Here is a 23663-nt window from a genome sequence, read left to right on the forward strand (position 1 = left end):
AGTTAACTTTTAGCAGCTAGTAATTATAAAATACAATGCTGTCAGAAAAATCATTAATTTATGTATACATAATCTTTGAATTTAAATTAGTTTACATTTCTTCTACTAAGCTTCTTGTAATATACATTTTTAACATTTATTAATTTAACATTAAAAGGTGACCCTTTTTCATCTACTATTCTGGGGCTTTATATAAAATAAATGCATTTGGCACTATCATTTATAAAACGATATAAATCTGTAATCAGTTACATATAAAACTATTGTTTTCCTGTAGTCAATTGGCACATATACTAAAAATTTAATGTTTTGACCCCTTTGATTTGCGCCAAGATGAAAGACAGTGAGTAAAATAAAATAATTTTCAACATTTGAAAACCAATTTCTACCATTAAAATATACGGAGGAGAAGGATACATAGATTACTAAAGTGATACTAGCAATAAGAACAGAAAAAATATATTTACACTTCTGTTTGTTGGTCATTTTGCTAATATGCATTTTCTCATTTAATCCTCAGAATAACCCAATGAGATAGACTTAGAGTTAAGTAACTTTCTCAATGTTACATTGCTGGTAAATGGCAGAATGTGAATTCAAATCAGAATTCCCTTCCTCAAATCCCATCTTTAAACCACTCTGATTCATGGATCCTCTTTAGTGACTAGGAATTTTAAGAAAAAATTAATGCAATGCATGATTTCCTGGTTCTTGTGCTCCAAGATATGGCTATGAAATGTACTAGATATATAATTGTACTTGAAAGCACCCCATCTCATGCTTTTATGTTCATAACTTTTCCCCATTCCTGCAGCTTATATCTCAACTTCATGGGTTTCAATGAAAATTTGGATCTTATTCAATCACTTGATTAATATAGAGAATCAAGTGGAATAAATCGAGCCCAAATATTAGTTTGTGTTCATTTTGTTTTAATAAATCAGTATAGACAGTCTTTTCTCCCCAGTTGAACCAACCCAGTAGTGATCAATGTCCTGCATAATCTCTTTTATACTTTGCCAGAAATAACCATCCAAATCAGGTTCCTTCTTTCTGTTCGGAAAGCAGTTATTTCCACTTCTCCCATTCAGTTCTCCGAGGAGTGGTTCGGAATCTCCTTTCAGATGTTCCGCCTAGCCTATTCTGGTTTCCAAAGTCTGCGGATTGACAGTGATCCAAAACCTCATAATTGAAGCATCTTCCTGCCATGTGGAATTAAAAATAAACCTATCCTGTTACGGTGATACTTTTTTCATGCTGAATATGGCTTTAATAATAGTAGAAGTTTGAGGCTATTTATGTACAAAGCAATTTAGTTTCTTTAAATTGGTTAGAAAATTGTGTACCCATTCAAGGAACACCTGAGGGACCCCTGTGAGAGAAAACCCAAGGAAAGACAGTCATACACCAAAGATATGTCCCAGTGTCATTCCTGCCGCCGACCTTCCTCCTGCCCAGACTTCTCGACTTTTCACCTTTCTAGTTTTCCAAGCTAAACACGTACCCCTTATTTCGGCAGTTACCACTGTATTATGACATCCAGGGACACTTGCTTTTTTCTAGCGTTCTTCTATATAAAGGTACATGTTTTTCTGCTTTGTTCAGCTTAGACAAAGATGGATCTTTTTGTCAAACTTAAAACATGAGTCTGTAGTACAATGATATATATATAAAATGATTGATATGTACCATAGTATGGTGGTAAAAGAATAGCTCTGAAATCAGATTACCTGGGTTTGTAACCTAATTCTACCACCTTCTAGCTGCAAACCCTCAGGTAATTTTCTGAATTTCTCTGTGCCTTAGTTTTCCCATCTCTAAAATGGGGGTTCTGTACTATCTGTCACACAGGGTTACCATGAAAAATGAATGAGTTAATATACACAAAAATCTTAGAGTAGTGCCTGACATATCAGTATTTCTTGAGTGAGTGAAAGGATATAACTTTGAAGCTTATATTGCCACAACAGTGGGACATATCCTTCCTGAACCTGGAACCTTCTTGTCAGTTTCAGGCAATAAAATTAATTTCTTATTTTCTCATCATATTGGAATTTCCACTGAGTTCCTATGTCCTGCCATGGCAAGTCTTCAATTCCATTAATCCCTAGTTTATTTGTAGAATAAAGAAGGCTGACAAGTTCGCAAGCACACAATCCATGGTTAATAAAGTCCCATATATTTTAAGTATGCCATTTAAATGAAAATTCCCAAAGCATACACTTTGTGTTTGTTTACATTGTTACAATGCTTGTAGTTTTGTTTATTTTTTGTTTCTTATAGAATTGATTCATTTGAATTTTTCAATACACTGGCCAATCCACAAAGCTTTGCTAAAATGAATTCCCTCCAGCCGGTCTTCTCTGCCTGCAAGTGCAGAATAGCTGGTGAAGCTTATTCATTGAACACATGGGAAAATCTGTTTACACCATGAAACCCATTTTCCTATACGATGCCCACTGCTGGCAAAGTCAAAGCTGAAAGCACTGGCATAAAAAGACTTAAATAAAGAGCATGCATGGCAGATGGTGGGAATGAATAGTTGATCGTCACTGTCTGCTAGTCTCACTGTACTCCCTGCAAGTTGTTACAGTACCATAATTTTGCCACGATTATCTATGAAATTATGTTGACTGTTAGGCTCTGATTCATGCTTTTCTTAAGTCATCTGTGGGAGAGATGACATTCTAATTGCACTCCTGGATTTTTCACACTATGAGTTAGTTAAATGCAGTTACGTTTTACTAAAGGGAAAGCCTAAATGTATGTAATTTGACATTGTGACAGATAAATACTTAATCATTAGAACAGCAGTACAATGAGACACCTTAAATGTGTCCTGTACTGAATGTCTATGTGACTTTACGAAGTCACATTGTCATCATTTTAAAAACAGTCTGTTTCCATTTTGCTGATTGAAATTTATCGAAGACTGCCAGAAGTTTCACATGGATTATGAGAAGGCTCATGACAATTAAATGTAGTTCTAGGGTATTGAAATCCAGGGAATTAATTGAAAATTCAGAATATCTCAAGGTAAGAAACTGTATTTCCAGTAGACTTCCTGAAGTGGTTATTGAAGGTATGACTAACTTATTTTTGAGTTATCTGAATTCCATGTTAAAAAAGGATAAAACTTTAGTCTCTGAAGTACGATTTGAAATGATAGCTAAAGGTACAATTTAAAATTCAGGTGACATTGTGTGCATATTAAAATATTATTAGGGTGTATTAAATGTCATGTAATATATAGTTTACTCAGAAACAGCCAAGAATATTTAGTTTTCCACATGATAGGATTCAATTTTCAGAAACTGTCAATGTTTTTCAGAGTGACTCTCAGAAAGAAAATCATTTTATATAGTAAGAAAATCATTATTATACATGCAAAGAATGTATATACACACATATAAAAAACTAAAACAAAATCTTCACAAAACAATGTGAATTTGAGATAAATCCACTTATGATGCATTAACCACTAACAATTAATGGGTCATGAACTTCAGTTTGAAAATTCTTAATTTAAACCTTTAAGCTGCCCAGAATCCTACCCATTTAAAATATAGCCATCCTGCAGCTATCAAGAAGCAAATAAAGTTTTCCAACTAACATAAATTGACATATATAGTGCAATAGTTCTTATTAAAGTAAGCCCAAATTGCAAGAATGGTAGAAGACAGCCTTCAGCTGTGCATCTTTCTTTTTTTTTTTTTTTTTTTTGTAGTATGCCTTTCAATTTCCTTCATGAATACATGTTTTTAAAACATTTGTCTGTGGAACAAGCTGTTTATAAATCAATAATGAATTTATTTCCCCCAACTGATTTGTAAAAGACGTGTATAATTCCCAACCAGAGACCCTGACAAAACTAAAATGACTACCATCATTTTAGTCGTGAAATAATCATTTTAGTCATAAAATAGTCATTTACTACCATCATAAAATAGCTACCATCTCCATAAGCAAAGAAGCTTGACTTTTGTATTCATTTCTATACACATATGAGAACTAAGTAGAGGATTTTCCTATGAGAATCTCTGGGATATAGAAAGTAGGTCTCTGCACCCATGACTGCCTCCACTGATCCCCCCAGGCTGAGTATGAGGATTGCATTTTGTGCTATTATGTACATCCATGTATTGTTACAACCAGTTAGATAGTTTTGTTAGAAAGTAAATCTTAACAAGAGAGATTATAGGGCAAGCTCTGCAGAAGGGTAAGGAGAATGAGCTGTGGAGAAGTTCATTCAGCCTGGCATATACCAACCTACCAGACCAAGATCATCTCACTGTTTCAGCTTGACCAAGGATATTGTGTTATGATTAAGATGGCTTTATAATCCTTCTCTCTGTGGCCATCATGATGTTAGACATAATCAGCAGGGATGATATGCCACCTGTCTGACTGCCATGTTATTCATTCACCCATCCAAGAGGCACTTACTGAATAGGTGGCCAGCACAGTGCTAAAATCCTGAGTACACAGGTAAGTAATTGATGCATCCTGTCTAGGGAGTTATAGTACACAGGAAAATTCTGATGAGTGGATTTCTAATTTCGGGGCAATATCTTAACAGCTATGATAGAGATAGATTTGGGATGAACACTGTAGAAGCAAAGAAGAATCAAAATAAGACAGTCTGGCCAGAAGTCATCTCAAAGGAGAGACCCTGGATCTGGATTTTGAAGGAGATATGTAGATGGCAAGGAAAGGAATAGAGGAAGAAACAATATATTGATATCTTGAAATGGAACAGCATGAGGCTTTCTAGAAATAACTACATTAGGTTAGTTGAAGTGGCAAATGTGAACATGTAAGGTAGAACGAAATAAAGATTAAGACATTGGAAGGATTGAGATCTCTAAGAGCCTTTAGCTAAAATAAAGCATTCAGAATTTATACTGTAATTTATTGAAGTTACTGGTCTTAGAAAAGCCACTTTTTTTTAGAGGTACTTCCCTGCTAATCACTCGAAAGGAAGTAAGCTAAAGAAAAAAAAGGTCACAAACAAGTAATAAACATCAGGAAGTAAAAAAAAAAAAAAAAAAAAAAAAAAAGCACACACCTCTTATAAAGCATTCCTTAGAGTTGTGCTTTGTCCCTGACTGTACTTCTCAGATATTATGCTGTGTTCTTTCCCTTCCTTTTCCTTTCTTTTCTTTTCTTGGGAATCAGACTACTCCAAGAAAAAATGGCTTAAAGCAGTGCCTCTGATAGCAATTACAGAAGCAGTTATCATTGAGGAATCAAGAAGGAAGGTGTTACCATCCAGAAAAGTGAATTGTTAGTATTTTCCTGGACAAAAAGGAAATTGAACTTTGTTGATTGATCATACAGGAATAACTTGGACAATAAGATACTAGGATGAAGTGAAATTTTCCCAGTGTAAAATGAAAATTCTCAAGTAGATATTCAAAAATAGGGTAAAAATGACTCAACAGAAAATGAAATTCAGTTTTTCAATTCTGTTTCATTTAATGGATGAAATCTGGATTTAAAATTCTATGTTGCCCCTTACTGTGGTCAGAGACGTGGTGGCAGGATACACTAAGTTTCAACTTCTGCTGCTGCAAATGAAGGAAACTTTATTGTATTAAAACCACACAGATTTATTCTTGCAGTTCTTTAAGTCAGAAGTCTGATATAGGTCTTATGGGGGTAAAATCAGGTGTCAGCAAGCCGTATTCCTTTCTGGAGACTCTCAGGGACAATCTGGTTTCTTGTCTTTTCCAGCTTCTAGAGGCCACTTTGGCTCAAGGCATCCCTCCATCTTAAAAGCCAGCAATGACCAGTTGAAGCTGTCTTTCTCATATCTCATATCACTTCAAACTTTCCCTGACTCTTCTTCTGCCTCCAACTTCCATTTCAAGGACCCTTATGCTTACATTTTGTCCAGAATAATCTCCTTATTTTAAACTCAGCTGGTTAGCAAACTTAATTATATCTGAAGTGCTAATTTCCCTTTGCCATGCCACCCATCATATACATTTGTTCCAGGGATTAGGAAAAATAGACATATTTGGGGTGTCATTTTTCTGCCTAGCACAGGGAGCTTGTGGGAACAGTTTGACAGTTCCTGCAGCATAATTTGAAACAGTGGAAGTGTCTCTGAATTCATGCAGTAAAGGACGGTATAATGCAAGCATAAGGGAGGCTCCAGAGCTTGCATTTCCCCTAACAGACTCCAAGGAAGGTTCCACAGTGAGGCTTTCTCACTCTCAAGAGAAATAGGAAGTAAATAAAGGAAAACATTTCGATGCATAGTAAAAATCAATGAAGCAGAATGATCCAGTGCTGTCTCATTGATTTCCCCCCTTAGACTGTCACTGTTCTGTTTGCTTGCCATCCAGAGATTATTTCCTTCCTTCTTCTTTTACTTACCTACTCTATACGCCTAAGCTCTTCGATGCTCTTTTGATCTTAATTATGATTGCCAATTTAGTTTCACCTCATCAACTTATTGAAAAGAATAAGGAGCCAGCATTCCACGTGTTTTAAAATCTTTCCATAAATTATCTTCAGCTCCTACCAAAATTTCCAGAGTCCTGTCTCTCAATACCAGTTCAAAATGCCTCACACCCTAATCACAATGACTAATGGAATTCTGTTATAATATAACATAGGTTGTTATTAGAGGAGTATTTCTAACCAGGTTTGATACTTTTTTTGTGTGACTTGTGAAATGTTGCAAGGGACAATCCCAGGCAAAGAGTTTGAGAATTTGTTTTGAGAAATGTCCATGTTGTTAGTTGATCAACTGAACATGAATAGGCATTTATTTCTATTGTTTGCTCTATTTTTAAAAAGTCCTTTTATATCACTTCAGGCAAATCTAAGTAGCTATGATGTGATCCTGTGCAAAAATAATCACATTACATTACAATTCTTCATACGTGATTTGAGCTTTGTGTGGTTCATTTGAGGCTGTCACAAAAAAATTTCATACAAGGAGAGCACCTCCTATCACATTATGGCCACTGTATTGATTTTATTCTTCCTGAAGACATTACTTAATATTCAATTAACATATTTGTTTTAGAACTTTACATATTCACTACCAAAGATTTGGTGCAGGAGTTTTGTGGGATTTTTTTCAACATCACGTACTTTAAAATATCCTTTATTATAACATGTGTCAGTCAATTTTTCCTCAATCTTTTTATTTGCATAGAATTGAATGTTATTTCATGTGGGGAAGCAAAGATAAGTGGGCATTGTCTTTAAGAAGTCTACAACCTAAAATATCATTTTGAGTAAACATCCTTTCCTGAAGAGATTATTTATATGTTTGTACAATATATGTTCTACAACCTTGTGTCTAATAATGAAACTTTGATTTATAGTCCTGCTATAGAGATAATGAGTAAAATTATCCTATCACCAGATGAAATTTACGTACCTATTATAGGAAACTTTTGAAGATTGAAGGACATTTATGGAAAGTGACTCTAAATTGTACTTGAAAATATTTTAGAAGTTCCCACATCACACTTTCCAGTAAAACCAATATGATCAATTTATACACATCAGAAGTGTGGCTTCACTTTAATTCCTCCTTTACTTCTGCAAAAGCCAAAATGCCTAATGCATATTTATTAACTTAAAAAGACACTTTATCTGGAGCATTATTTTTATGTATAAACTTTCATAATGGCAAGCATTCATTTCCCTTTCTAATATAAGTGAATGAAGACAAAATGCTGTCACTTGAAGACACTGGTGTGAAGCAAACGCGGACACAGATTTTATAAAGGGAAACGAGTTTCTGAAGTGGTTACCAGAATTTGGCTAAATCCATACCCCAAGCATTAATTTTTGTGTGTGTGTGTGTTAAGCCTGTAAGGTATTGGGGTCTTGAGATTTAGGCATAGATTAGAGATTTAAAAATCTCTAATCTAAAATGTTAAATACCAGCCAATCTAAATTGTTTTATTTATTTCTAACTACATGTTTTAAGGTCTGTTTATTTGCTTTTTATTCTTTCTGTTACTGTTTCAATAGCAATTTATTTACCATATTTAATCTCCATTTTTCAGGTATATGTGCTGCATTGTTAAAAATCCTTTAACCTTTGATTCTAACTCAAAGGGGAATAAATATAAGTAGAAAAACACACCCATGCACTGAGAGATGGGAAGTAAATGAAAGCCCTAATCCAGGTATCTTGGAACCCAACTAAAATTTTATGCAAAATAAAGTGTGTCCATATGTGTATTTGTGGAAGGAGACAATTATTCTAATTTTTGCTAGATATTTAAATCTAGGATACCCAAAGCAAGCAATTACCCAAAGAACAGAACCCATGAGGCCAGAAAGAAACTCATGAGAGCTACAAGTACTGCAAATTCTTGACAAAAATGGCCAAGAAACCAAGAATTGGGTCTATTTTCAATGGTATAATTGATTGCTTACTTTTAAAATAAATGTCCACGAACTGTTTCTGGATGTGATAACTTGTCTTGATCAGTCTCAGAGTACCTTCTCATCTCTTGCACTTCCATCCTGACCTTTCACGCAAGAACCTCTGCCGGTTCTCATTTTGCAGAAGTGAAGGCGGAATTACAGTGAAGCCGCATTTCTGATGTGTATAAATTGATCATTCCCAAGCAGTCACCATACATTTTTCTGCTGTAGTGCAGTTTTTATGTGCCAAACAGATTTATGTTTAAGTTGATTCAGCAAGACTGCCTGAGACGTGTTGTGTACTGTCTCGATTGTATAGGGTAATGCCACATTCAGAGTGACACTGGTCTAAGCCTCAGGGCAGTAAGTGCTTCTTGAGATATATTCAATTGCTGTTTAACTGAGTTTAGCCTAAGGTATGGAGAAAGGAGTTTTGCTGATGCTTTCAAACATGTTTAAACATTTTAAAATTCTCTTGGCATGTAATCCAAAATAGAGCATTCCTAAGTTTAACACAGTGAAATCCTATAATTAAAGGACCAGAGTTTCCAATGCCTTTTATGGTAGCCATCTGCTGACCTCCTTAGTTGAAAGTCCTTACATCTCTGAAAGCACTCTTTTGAAGGATTGAATTTGCAATATTATTGGTCAGTTTTGCTACCTGTGATAAAGGGGCATAAAACAAGTAGAATGTATTCTTTGCAGAACTTAGGCTATCGTTTGGAGTAGGTTATTTATTGCAGATAATATAAAACATCCATGATCATAATTTCAGTGATCTGTTGCTGTATTAAGAAACTCTACCCCACAAAGACAAACATAACTTAGTGTCTTCAAACAACCAAGATTTATTATTGCTCATGCTTTTCTTTTTTTTTTTTTTTTTTTTTTTTTACATGGACAGCACACTGGGAATTGAACTCGGGTCTCCGGCATGGCAGGCAAGAATTCTACCTGCTGAGCCACCGTCGCACCACCCTATTGCTCACAGTTTTATTAGTTGGCTAGGTAGTTCTTCTGATAGGTTCCCCTGTCTCACTTTATGTGGCTGCATTCACCTGGAAAGTTAACTGGGGGCTCAGTCAGCTGGGATAACTGGGCCATTATCTCACATGTCTTTCATTTTCAAAGGCTGAACCAGGATTTTTCAAAGGATAATGATCCAGGGATTCCAAGGACAAAAGTAGTAGCAGCAGACCTCTTGAAACCTAGGCTAGAAATAGCAGAATGTCTCTTTAGCACAATCTATTTCTCAAAACCAGTGCAACTTCTAGAAATGAAGAAATTGAATCCACCTGTTGGAAAGGAGGAGCAGTAATGTCATGTTCCAAAGAAATGTGTTTAAAGAGATGAGGAGAATTTCTGACCATATTTTACAAATTTACAACAACCATGTAGGTATATCATGAAATCTGCATAGCTCGTAAACTGAACGGCTTTTATCTTTTTATTAGTTCTGATGTACGACGTGTCCATTGCATTTTAGTTATTTGTCCTATTTTTTGTTGCCTTGCCTTGATAGTCAGCATTTGTCATAATCAATTTATAGCTAATTTTTGACACGTCTTTAAAATCGAATGGCTCCTCATTGCTGCCCATGCAGGCAAAGCAAAGTAACAAGCCATGAACCCAATATTTTAGGCATAAGTTTCATTCAAGTGAATATGATTACTTGTGAGATTGATTTGTTTACTTTGTAAAGATAACCCCATGTAATACATCATTTGCCCTTTAGTTTTGAGCAGTCATAATGATACACACTGAATGAATCTTCTTAATATACCAGCACGAGGGGGATACATCACATAGAGTTACCAGCATATGGCGACTTTCCTGAATAGTTGGTAGTTCTGTTATATTGGAAAGAACATTCTATCAGCATAAATCCATTATCACTTCTGGAAAAATAATTCAAGATTCATGCTCTTTTTTTTATTATTGATAATTTTTTATTATGATCATTCCTTTCTACATATATAATCAGTAATTCTTAATATCATCACATAGATGCATATTCATCGTCATGATCATTTCTTAGAACATTTGCATCAATTCAGAAAAAGGAAATAAAAAGACAACAGGAAAATATTCATGCGTACCATACCCGTTAACCCTCCCTTTCATTAATCACTAGCATTTCAATCTAAATTTGTTTTAACATTTGTTTCCCCTATTATTCATTTTTATTCCATTTGTTTTACTTGTCTGTTGATAAGGTAGATAAAAGGAGCACCAGATACAAAGTTTTCACATTCACACATTCACATTGTGAAAGTTATATCAATACGCAATCATCTTCAAGAGACATGACTACTGGAACACAGCTTTACATTTTCAGGCAGTTCCTTCCAGCCTCTCCATTACGTCTTAACTAACAAGGTGATGTCTATTTAATGCGTAAGAATAACCTCCAGGATAGCCTCTCGACTCTGTTTGGAATCTCTCAGTCATTAATACTTTATTTTGTCTCATTTCACTCTTCCCTCTTTTGGTCAAGAAGGTTGTCTCAATCCCTTGATGCTCATTCTAGGATTTCTGTCCCATGTTGCCAGGAAGGTCCACACCCCTGGGAGTCATGTCCCACATAGACGGGGGAGGGCAATGAGTTTGCTTGTTGTGTTGGCTGGAGAAAGAGGCCACATCTTAGCAAAGAAAGAGGTTCTCTTGGGGGTGACTTTTAGGCCTAATTTTGAGTAGGTTTGACCTATCCTTTGTGAGGTTAAGTTTCATATTAACGAACCCCAAGATTGGGGGCTCAGCCTATTGCGTTGGTTGTCCCCACTGCTTGTGAGAATATCAAGAATTCAACTTGGGGAAGTTGAATTTTCCCCCTTTCTCACCATTCACCCAAAGGGACTTTGCAAATACTTTTTTATTCATTGTTCAAATCACTCTGGGATTTATTGGAGCATTGCTGTGGACAAACCAACAAAATCTCATGTCTTTCTTACTCAAGGTTCCATGTACTTATGGTGTTCAATTAAGCTGTCTACATAAGTTATATTTGGAAATGCACTAGTCAAAATATAAATTTTGTACCAAATAAACATTTTTTTGCTTTAGTCTCACACGTAAGTTAAAATTTTAAGATATTAATTACTATCTATTTTCCACACCCTGCAGTAATGACATTCCTATGTTCTTTCTCATGCAAAAACATTTTTTTAATTTGTACATTTAGTCACTATCATTATACACTCTAGACATTCCTAGATTATACCATCTCAGTCTTTATCATCTATCTTTCTTTCTGATTTCATTTGTGCCCCCAGCCCTCCTCCCTCTATCATTCTCACATTCAAGGTTGCATGCTGTTTTGATACAATTGGTATTATTAAGTCCACATCAATATAAGCCCAAAATAAGTTACCTGAAACCATTGAGGCCAAATATATCTCAAAATTCAGAATTATTCATATGTTTGAAAAGGTAATATCATGCATAATATCATTTATTATTTAAAAAATAGAGATGGATCTGAAATAGCATCCTTATGCTTAATTACCATAAACATAGAACTTATTTTCTATAGTAACCATAAATATCCATACTATATGAGGTAAGATGAAAAATCACCTTGTACTAGTTACAGTCAGATTTGTTGTAAATTTATGGGAAAAAAACTTAATTTTTTAGAGCTTATTTTTGTAGATTGGAGTATGGATAAGGGACTGTGCACCTAAGGTAGCTATTATTTATTGCGCTCTTACTGTGTGTCAAATGTTATTTTGAGTACTTTAATATACTATACATTTAATCCTCACAATACTTCTAAAAAGTTAATTTATTCGTAGGCCCATTATGTAGATGAGGAAATTTAAAATACTAAGTGGCAAAGTTAAGATTATATCTAGTGAGCCTGGCTCCAGAGCCTGTTCCCTCATACAGTACCCATTCCATTCAAAGAAGACTACAAGGAGAAAAAGTAACTCTACCTCCATGAAATCTCTAGAGGGACCATTTACACCTACCCTGTGCCAGGTACTATGCAGTGGGCCTTATAAAGATTAACTATTTTATCCCCAGGATAAATGAGTATGACTAGCTAACAGAGGAACCTGAGGCTAACTGAGGTTATAACCAAAATCTCAGAGCTTTGGATATAATTTCTTCCAAATAATTGAGCCAAAATAACATTTGGCTATGTTGGGACTCCAAAACTTACACCTCTTTCCCCAAATTCACTGGCCCTTAAACACTGCACAGTGGTACAGATGACAGTCAAGTAAAGCATGAGTAAATAGGGAGTCCTTATGTTCCCTTCCAATCTGGTTGGATCAAATGATTCTATGATATATTAGAGTCCTCTTTAGAATTCTTAACCCCCTTTTTGTGGCCTTGAACCACACTTAGGTAACTATAAATTTCTCCCTTTTCCCCAAAGGGGTCTTTGAGCAGATCACAAACTGCTTGTCTAAGACAGCAGTTCCCACCCCACTCCACACCATCCCCATGCCCTGTCATATGCTTGCCTTTCTAGCTTTCTCAGTTCCCCAGACCGGCAGAAGGCTGGCCTCTTTAAGTTATGTATATATATATATAAAAAAGCCAAACCCGCATTGGTCGATACCTCTTAAAACTCACTCCTGCTTCTCCAAGTACTTTATAGTACAATAATAATTCTCCAGATTAAAAAAATTTGGCTAACCTACATTTATTTAATGATTTCTTCACTGTCCTATCATATAAAGCAAACATAAAATAATTTTCTGACTCATGTTAAAATGAAGCATTTGATTTAATCTTTTTAGTGAAAGAGACATTTTCATTTAGCCTAATGGAAATAAAGGTAATGCTAAAATATTTCTTGGTAAACAGTTGGCAATTATCTTTCACTTTTCTTATTCTTTCTTTTCAAAAACGTTTTCATAGTCCAGCAAATTCTACCTGATTTTAACTGTGCCTATAGACACATAAGTCTAGAATATCAGGAACTCAGAAAGTATAAAAAGAAAGATGAATACTTTAAAAAGAAAAAAAGGAAGTCTGCCTACAGACCTTTTTTCCTCCCCAAAAGAGAAGAATACTGCAATTTTTCATTTGCATAATTTTGTCAAGTATTGTTAAGAATGTGCTAGTGCTTGATTTTTAAAGACTCAATTGAAGGAATGACGTAAATCCCTGAGACATCTACACATTGACATAACAACCCATCTATCTCATGTGGTCGGTGAACTCACTAGTTTGCAAATGAACCAAATAAACAAAGGATGCATACAGCTCGGGGTTTCTGAGCTTTAAAAAAAATAATAAACTTTTATTAATAAGTTATTAATTAATAAAATTAATAAGCAAAAACAGGAAAGGAAAACTCAGCAAAAATGTTTTAAAACTAAATATAACATTTTCATGACTTCACTTACTAAGCAGAATGTTCCCACCTCCTCAGCCCCGAACCAAGGGTAGGGAGCAGAATGGGTGGCCAGGAATCCCGCAGAGTGCATAACTCAGCATAGTCACCATCCTTATTGGTGCAGGAGCCTGAATGATGTCACTGTGCTGTCCTACAATAACGATGCCCCTAAAGTCCTCTGAATTATAGAGGACAGCTTCCGGAAAAAAAAAAAAAAAACAACAACATTAAATGTCTCTATAAATCCGTACTTTCCTTGCTATTTCTAATGCCTCTATCAGATTGTCTGTCTGTCACTTCTTGTTGTGGTCTCTGTGCAGCACCTTCCCAAAACCCACATATCTCTCCTTCTAGTCAGAAGGGACAGTGAGAGAAACTGACTTCTTATATTAGTATACAATTTTTTCTACTTTAGGAATTGCATGGTTTCTGGGATATCATACTATTGTTTTCATAAAATAGTAACATTTGTGCTGTCGTGGCATGTATTTCCATGTGCTACTCAGATATATAGATATATTTCTCTTTCTTTGGGGACTGTAGCTATTTTTCAGGGTTAGGATAGCAGTAATTGACCTCTAAATATCTCAGCCATTACACTTCAAAAGGAAGTTATACGGTGGAATGGGAGAAGCACCAAAGTCCAGTCAAAAGACTTGTTCTTTAGCCTTGGCTCTCCCACAGATTGGACTTCTCAGAGCACCCATGCGCTTTGCCATTTAGTTGAAGTGAGGAGTCAAAGGAATGAAGCATTGTTTGCTATTATGACGGCTTAAACCTGTGTGCTTTAGAGAGCAATTTATTTTTACATCTAAGAAAGGACTTTAACTCCCTAAAATGATGCAATGATTCTAGTAAACAGCATAACTAGGTAAAAATGGGGAGCTCAGCAAGTAATGTGAAAGCCAGAAAAACAGGATCTGATGAATGCCATTTCTATTTCCAATTTTCAAAGGTTTGATATGATTAAGTAGGGGGAAGAAACAAAACTAAAAGCCACATAAGGAACTGGCTTTATTGGTCAAAATGCTGATAAGAATATTATATTTTGAAATAGAAAGTTTTACTTTTCATTCATTTACCTAGTACCAACTAATGAGATTTGGTGAATTAGTTTCTTTCCATCTTCACCATGAGGTTAAAATTTTAGGGAATAGCACTAAAGAATAAAGTAACGATTTTAAATATTAGCAAACATATCCTTCAGTGAAAGACGATAAAGGAATTACTAGGTATGGTGGATCTGTCTCTATAGTCTGACAAACGTGGGATACTTTAAGAATACATCTTTCAAGAGGAGAAATATTTCATGGCTATCTAAGACCCTATCTAGTGGTTGTATTCTAAATGTTTAAAATATATACTAGTAAAATCAAAATAAGAAAATATATAAGCACGGAAAATTCCCATAATAAATTGCATGATAATATAAATTGCATTAGTTAATCACTGGCATTTCTTTTGAGGTTTCATTTGTGTCATCACAATTGGAAGTTTTGACTGCTCTTGATGAATCTCTTATAGCCTTTCTTGATTATATTCTAAATTTGATGACAAAAATGGCAACATGTCTCAGCCAATTAGTCTTGTCAACTTCCACCGTGGTCCCCAATCAAGAGTTTGACTATGAAAATGACAGGAGATCCTTATTAAAAGTTATGCTTCTTGGATAGAGATGTGGCAGCCCACATGTAAATGACGGCACAGAAGAAAAGTCGCCTTTCGTTAAAAGCAGTAAGTAGAAATCAATTTCAGCAGGAATTGTGCCAGACTATGAAGTAAAGGAAGGGTAAAGAATGGCAGAGCATTTTATTGAGAGTTGATTAGAAATTAAGTCAGTCGAAATGAATCAATTTTTTTATGAACTATAAGTGGTTCAGGTGCACAAGATAAGAAGAGTTGCCAGAACATTAAAATAACTTTACAAGTTGTTTCTAAATACATCTCAAATAATGGGAAAACAAGGTGCAGTGAATTTCAACCTGGAAACACAAATTAATTCCTGAAAAGCAAAAATCTGTGTAAGTCATTGACTTTGCAGTAAAGCGTTTAGGATACAATGCGTAAGACAAATTAGAGAGGTGATTTTGTAGGCCATTCTAGGTTGTTTCTGCAGTGAATTTACAGTCACATCCATAAATAGTCTTTTTTAAATATATTTTTCTCTTTATTAAAGAGGTCATGTGTTTATAGAGCAGTCATGCATAAAGTATAGGATCCCCATATGGCACCCTATCACTAGCATCCTGCATGGTATGGAACATCTGTCACCACTGATGATAGCATGTTTTATAATTGTACTACACACTGTAGTCCATGGTTTAGCTTAGTGCATGCCATAAATTGCTCTTAAAATTTGTATTCTGTTGTGTATATACAATCAAATATTTGTCCTTTTTTTAATCATATTCAGATATGTATTTCAGTGCTGTGAATCATGGTCACAATGTTGTGCTAACATTACCACCTCATAGAAATGCCAAAACATTTCTATCATCCCAAATAGGAACCTTGTACAGTTTAAGCCTTAACTTCCCATTCCCTTTCCCCACCCACACCCCTTAACCTATATTCTAAGATGTAACTTTACGAGTTTGCTTATTCTAATTATTTCAGATCAGTGACATCCTACAATATTTGTCCTTTTGTGTCTGCTTTATTTCACTCAACATGATGTCTTCATGTTTTATCCATGTTATCATTTCTAGCAGGACTTCATTCCATTTTATGGTTGAGTAATATCCCATTTTATATATATATATAAAATATATATATATATATATATATGCTATATTTTGTTTATCCATTCATTGGTTGATGGACACCTGGATTGCTTTCACCTTTGGGCATTTGTGAACAGTACTCTATGAACATCAGTGTGCAAACGTCTGTTTGAGTCCCTGCTTCAATTCCTCCCAGAGGACTGGGATTGTGGGATTGTATAGTAGTTCTATACTTAGCTTTCTGAGTAACTGCCAAACTGTTTTCCACAGCAGCTGCATTATTTTACATTGCCACCAGCAATAAATGGATGTTCCAATTTCTCCACATCCTCTCCAATGCTTGTTATTTTCTATTTTTTCAATGGAAGCTATTCTAGTGGGTGTGAAATGGTATCTCATTGTAGGTTTAATTTGCATTCCCCTGATGGCTGGTGATGTTGAGCATCTTTTCATGTGTCTTCTGACCATTTGTATATCTGCTTTGGAGAGATGTCCATTTAAGTCTTTTGCCCACACAGACAGTCATCCCCCCACCCCTTTTTGGTAGCTCAATTCCTGATTATGATCTCATGTCCTTGACAGCACTTTCATAAGCAAAAATGAAAATTTTGGATTATTAAAGCGGTGATGAAAAGAAAGAATTGAACTGAGTCTAATCTTAAACACTTTGCATTTTTATAAGGATTTTTCTGTTCAAAGTATTTAGTTCATCTTAAAAAATTAAAGTATATAAAGATAAGAAATATTCCCAAAAAACTCAGTTTGCTAATTTAGAAGAAATTTAATCCAATTAGATTACAAAAAAGCATTCATAAAATTTGTCAATACTTTGACTTTTTAAAATGTATCTAAAATGTGAGTTAAAGAGATGCAGAGGGAATTTAGGTAAAAAAATTAGTGGGAGAGTGCTTTTTCATTTGATGATAAAATTAAGAGTCTCTGGCCACTCAGAAATCAAATAGCAGTACATACTATTGCAATAAGTAATTACCATCATGCTTTATGTAACTTTAGGAAAAAAAAATAATAATTCTGGTTTTCCTATAAAGAACCCTGGCATTTCCTTCTTGAACTCTGAACACTTTATAAAAATCCCAGGCCACAGTGGTTCAAAAACTGATGTGTTATCAAATGTCAATATTTCAGTTATACATCACTAAAGGAAAAATGGTGTGTTATCAGAGTGACTTGATTTAAGAAATCTGGCAGAGTAAAATGTAAAATATCCTTTGCATATGATAACCAAAATAAGAAAATAATGTAGAAATACCGCAGTGGGGTGGGGACAAAAACCACAATTCATAATTTAAATATTTGGGGAATATTTTAAATAACCCCATCTTCTATTTTTAGCTAGATATACCCAGGATTATGTCTATGTGAATCTTGCTGATTCCAATGGTTGCGAATGTATTTGCTGAGGTCAAAATTTTTCAATCTTTAATCCCAAGTATCATAATGAAATGATAACAGCATGCTATAAATTGGAGCACAGACATAATATGTTTGGCACAAGATAAACTACAAATTATATAATACTCTAGAATCTGTTAACATAGAACAGAGTTTCTCTCTTATACTTTCAAATAAAAACATATTCTATTAAAAATAAAAGATTTATTTTTAATACTGGGAAAATACATTCTCCAAAGACAGGCACAAATAATGATTTTAATTACACATGCATGTAATTCTTAAGTGCCTTCTTTAATCTTGATCCCTAAGAACTCTCTAGAAATGATTTAGCTCCTTAGAAGATATTTCCTATTCCGCTGGGCAACACCATTAATTAGGAGTACATGCTATTTCATCCAAAGGTTAAGAACTTAACTGGATTTGATGAACACATTACATTCCACATAAGAGTTCCATTCATCAGACACTTTGGTGGAAACCCAGGGAATTATCCAACAGCACATATGAGGTCATTTGACATGGGGGTGGAGTAGCACGTGGAGCAGGGTGGGCTAGGTAATAATATTATTATATGCTCATACCCATAAGCTACTTACACTTTGCAGTTTTACTTTTTTACCATATAATGTACTGTCCATTTAGGCTCTACTTCTGTGTCACCCTGATGTCTTAGAATGCATTTTAAATATATGGTTTTGCATATGTGCATTCCATGACTAATATCCGAGAAGAAATCAAACTGGTGAAAGTACACCATTTCTAGAATAATTTATAAGTACAGAAAATCATTTATTTGTAAATAATTTTAGGATGGATATGAAAACAAAATTATACATATATGTGTATATATATGTATATATATATTTGATGTTTCTATTTGAAAACATCTGCATGACCTTTTTCCATACTAAATGCTTATATACCTAGCTCATCTACACAATGAAATTTTGCCTGTTCCTCTCCTTGCATAATTTCTGAAGTTTTTGCAAAACCTTGTATTTAATATACATGAAATAAATCTGTTCTGTGGGATGATGAGCTGCGGGTCGTGGGAAAAGGGAAAGAAGATGGTAAGGGACATATATACTCTATTCCTTCAGTTTTGTACAGAACAGGAAGACCTGTTGGGGGAGGCACAGCTTTAATGGGTTTCTTCTCCTTGGTTTCAGATTCAAGGCCTCTTCCAGATGTAGCTCTCACTGGGAAGTGCACCCGCGAGTGTGATGAATATGGCCACTCAGACTCCTGCTGGATGCCCGTCCGTACTTCTCCAGAGAGGAAGAAGAGCCAGCCCAAACTCTCCACTTTCATGCCTGTAGATGAGCGAGGGAGCCAGGAAAATCTGGCCAACGGGGAGGCTGCCATCATGGGTGACCGCAACAGAAACCTCCTGAACAAAAAGTTGACGTCATCCTATGAGACCTTCAGCACGGCTAGTTTCAGCAAAAATGAGGAGGCCAACCCCGAGGATATTCCCCTGACAAAAACAGGGGAATACAAGCCATCTCCTGTCAATACTCTCACTAGAAGAGAAGTTTACCTGTAGGCCATAAAGGAGCAACAGCAAAGTTCTTTTCATGTATGAGAAGGAGAATAAGGGGCAAAAAAAAACCCTTACAAAGCAAAACCATTTAATGAAAACGAGGGGGCTACCAAAGAGACAAAGCTTTGCCTGCCACTTCTGCCTCCAGATCAGGCCTTTGGTGAAACCCTGAGCCTGACTATAATGTATAATGTAGAAACCATCCTTGTTACTTGCATGACTAATCCCCTCACTGATTTCCAAAACCCACTCTCCCGCTTCCCCAGCAACCCCTCCAAAGCAAAACAAACAAACAAAAAACACCCCCCACAAAAAAACAAAAAAGAAAGAAAAGAAGAAAAAAAAAAAAAAGATGGTTGCAAGTTCCTTCGACGGTAACAAGCCTGATTAGCAGATCGTGACACACGCTAATTATCCCTAAGCTGAAGCATGATTTTAGTCACTTTGATTTTGTTCGAGTGTCATCTGGCTGATCAAAAATAGCAGGTCAGGTAAACATATTTCAGACATGCCATTAAAATATGGTTTTCGTGCCATCAAAAGCAACCCTTCAAAAATGATAGAGTCTCTCTAAAAAAGAATAGAGTCCTTGTGAATGTGAGGGACTCCGATCAGACCCTTTGGGAAGATTGCAGCTTTAATATTGTGACAAAGACTGGCAGCAGGACAACCCGCATTCAGAGGTTGCAGTCCCAAATTGGCACATGCTACTTTCAAGTCAGAGGCATCAACTTCAACTCCATACAGTCACTGAATATTCTCACTATACACACAATTTTGATCACGTGTATCAATTATACAATTTATGGCTTGTGAAAATTACATTTTTTTCTTTTTTCAGAACAGAACCAATATTATCAACTAACTGGAATGATTGTTTCATTAAAAGGCCAAAGATAATATCGTGGATCAGGGATATCATAAAGCAGATTTGGTCTTGAAGTGGGAATTCATTAAAAAACAAAAGCAGCTGAACCCCACCTGCATATAGAAACACTGAAATGCTGATTCATTTTACATTGTCTCTATATAAAGAAGACATGCTTCTTTCAAAATGAATTTTATTTGAAAGCTCAAAAATGAACAACTATGGAGACATATTTTTGGTATTATGATTAATAAGCAATTAGTAGAGGTTCAAGTTTAGTTTCAGATAGTATTATCAGGGAAGATTCCACTTTTTATAATTATTATATTTGTGGGTAGTAAGGTAAGGAAAGAAAGATGCATTGGCATACAATCCTATAAGTTAAGTCCACTATTATTATTTTAAAATCCAGGTTATAACTACTGTTCACATTACCGATTTTCAAATTACTGGTTGCATTTTTACTTATTCAATGCACACTTTCCTAAAACATAAGTGCATTAATTTTGAATCCTGTGCAATATAGAACTATTTTGAGACACCGCATTAAGACAGAATGGCTTCCTAATTTAAGTTTATCATTCATGTGATTTGAACGTTATTTAATATATGCATCTTAAAATAAATCCAAACCAAACCTGAAAGAAATGAGTTCTGGGCAGTGACATTTCTCACAGTACACACATATGAAAGTTGCAAAATGCAGGTTTTTCAATGCAATGGAAAGAAACATATATGCAGATTTTGAACCACTTGTCCTTAGAGGATGATTTAGCAATTAGGAATTGAGCTGGGACATTCAAACAAAAGTGACAATCTATGGACAAAACAGGGGATAACAGGAAAAGGGAGCAGATGTTCCCATCACTCAGTGTTTGTAACCTGGTTAAGGAATAGACTTGATGGCTCTCTAGCAAATTGTAGAAACAAAGCAACTTTGGGTAGTTTTTCTTACTTTGCAGTATTTCTTAGACTATGATGTGAAACAGCCTGGAGTATAGATTGATAATTCACTATAGCTCACCAAAATGCTTATCTTTGAAAACCATTTCTCTTTTAGGTGGGGGTACTCTTTTGGGATTAGTTCCTTATGCTCTTTCTTAAATGGAGTTTTCATTTTGGTGTTAGTTTATGTATAATAGTTAGGCTAAATGAAGATAGGTAATTGAAATAAAAACATTGGACTAAAATATCAATAATTAAACATGCTTATGTTTGATTATTATTTACACTATGGAAAGATGCAATTCTAGTACTTTGTTAGGAAACTGCATTAAAGCAGTTCTGCCTTGTATAATCTGTAAGTACCTATTAAGACAAAATACTTCTAAAGACACTTATGAAATGTATACATATTTTTTCTTGCACGATACAAAGGAAATACTCAATTGCATAACACAGATGTTCAAAAAATCGTTTTATTTTTAAATGCATTGCTTTTTTTTTCTTTCAGTAGACACTTGAAACCACTAGATAGCTCATTTCGCTCTATCTTAAAACCCTTCTGTTCTTTATACTACGATTCATACCAGACCTTCAGATTAATTAGATCAACAGTTATTCACTGAGGTTTGCACCACATTCATGACAGCCATGTCATTGTCACTTAACCTGTGAGCCTTTCTTAGAACTAAAATGGGTGTGAAAGAATAAAATTCAGTGTACTGTAGGTATTTGCAGTAATTTTAGTAGAATTAGCTATCATAACATGTTTATTATATAATGAGCTGGCATGACACAGAAATATATTTTGTGTTTGTATGACTTTTATTTTCAATAGGTAAAATCTGGTGCCACTCCATATATAGAGTGCTTTTGAAAAAAAATAATAAAAAGAAACAAAAAAAAATAAATGAGTGAATGCAAAATAAGCAACTGTGCCTTTTATACCTGTTGTTATGGTAAAAAAACGGTTGTTGGGTTTGGACAATGAGGGGAAATGGGCTATTCCCAACTTTTTTGATCCTGTATATTTATCCATGTTTATTTTCTGAAAATAATAAATAATATATTAAAAATTTGCCTTCTTCTGGCAAACTCAGATAATGGACCAGTCTTAAATATTGTCATCCATAAAACAAAATTAAGGCATTAGTATGGGCTGCTTAAATCTGACTAAAAGGATAAAGTGTTTATTGTAATAGTAACACAGAGTGATTCCATCAGGGGTGAAATCAGTCCATTTTGCAAGGTAAAATATTGATTTAGAGTTTTTATTCTTTATTTCTTTTTGTTGTTTTTCTTTTAGCTGCTATGTCATTTTGGTTGTACAGTATATAAAACACAATTGTTTTGTGTACACAAGAATCTCAAATGAACTTTGCATGCATTCTACATTAGTACACATTTATAAATTAATGAGTAACTCTATACATTTATGTGCATTAAAACGTCTGTAGCTTCAGTCTAAAATCTAATGCTCATTCTGAACCTCCAAATATTATTTCTGTATGTTTTTTTACTGGCCTGCTGCCTGAGTTTCAGAAAACAAGGGAGGTATTATTTTTATGGGAGGAGAAACTAGACTGGTACTGAAGATGTCTGGCTGAAAAGCTGCCCTAGGAAGCTGTTTTAGAGGGAGATAAAATAAAACACACAGAACTGCCAAGAATCAAACAGACAACCTAAAACAGCCATGAGAAATCTGAAGACCTAAAATACTTCTAGGAATACTGTGTCACTGGTACATATATGCAACATGTTTTAAGAAGGAAAGAATTGACGATGATCATGAATACAGTAAAGCTTATCAGTTGTGACCCGGAGAGAGGTACATATAACATCGGGCAGAAAGCATCATTTTTTTCCAGCTACCTGGGGTTTACTTTCAGGCAACTTTTCCTACATTTTAAAGCACTTGCATTCAGTGTGGTACAATCTGTTTGTAATGTTAACCATTGACTATTGTTCTGCCACTTGGATGTTGATAGTGAAGCAGAGAACAATTTATCATCGTTTATTATGAGTCACTATGCACGCAACTATGCTAAACATGGCAAAATGTATTAAACACTCGTCCAACTATTTATGAAATACTTTACATAATTTAATTTGCTTTTGTACAGTTTTATGTAAATAAATTGCTTGTCATTTTTGTCTCTGCAAATTAAAATATAACATGGTCAAATGGTTTCACACTTGTAGTGTACTTCTCTGTTGACAGGTAATTCAGTTTTGACTGGACGAGAAGTGAATGAGTGCATGTAGCAGTTTGATTTTAAATGGTTCAATTTTTGCTTAATTAAGATACAGTAAGGGAGATGCTACTGCAGTAACTGTTACTTTGGGATACTCTGCATAACTGTCACCTTGCTTGGACTCATAATGGCATCAAACTTGGATTCTTCAGTTAAG

General features: G+C 34.9%; 1 protein-coding gene across 2 annotated transcripts in view; it reads left to right on the forward strand.

Annotated features, from left to right (window-relative positions):
* Positions 1 to 23433, forward strand: part of PCDH7 (protocadherin 7) — a 408495-nt gene extending 385062 nt beyond the window's left edge. For both annotated transcript variants that reach the window (XM_077136557.1, XM_077136558.1), the window contains exon 3: positions 19068 to 23433. In XM_077136557.1, the coding sequence (XP_076992672.1) occupies positions 19068 to 19444 (377 nt within the window). In that variant the 3' untranslated portion in view covers positions 19445 to 23433. The remainder of the gene's footprint in view (positions 1 to 19067) is intronic.
* The last annotated feature ends 230 nt before the right edge of the window (positions 23434 to 23663 follow it).

The sequence above is a fragment of the Tamandua tetradactyla genome, chromosome 19 (genome assembly GCF_023851605.1).
Source record: "Tamandua tetradactyla isolate mTamTet1 chromosome 19, mTamTet1.pri, whole genome shotgun sequence".
NCBI classification, from domain to species: Eukaryota; Metazoa; Chordata; class Mammalia; order Pilosa; family Myrmecophagidae; genus Tamandua; species Tamandua tetradactyla.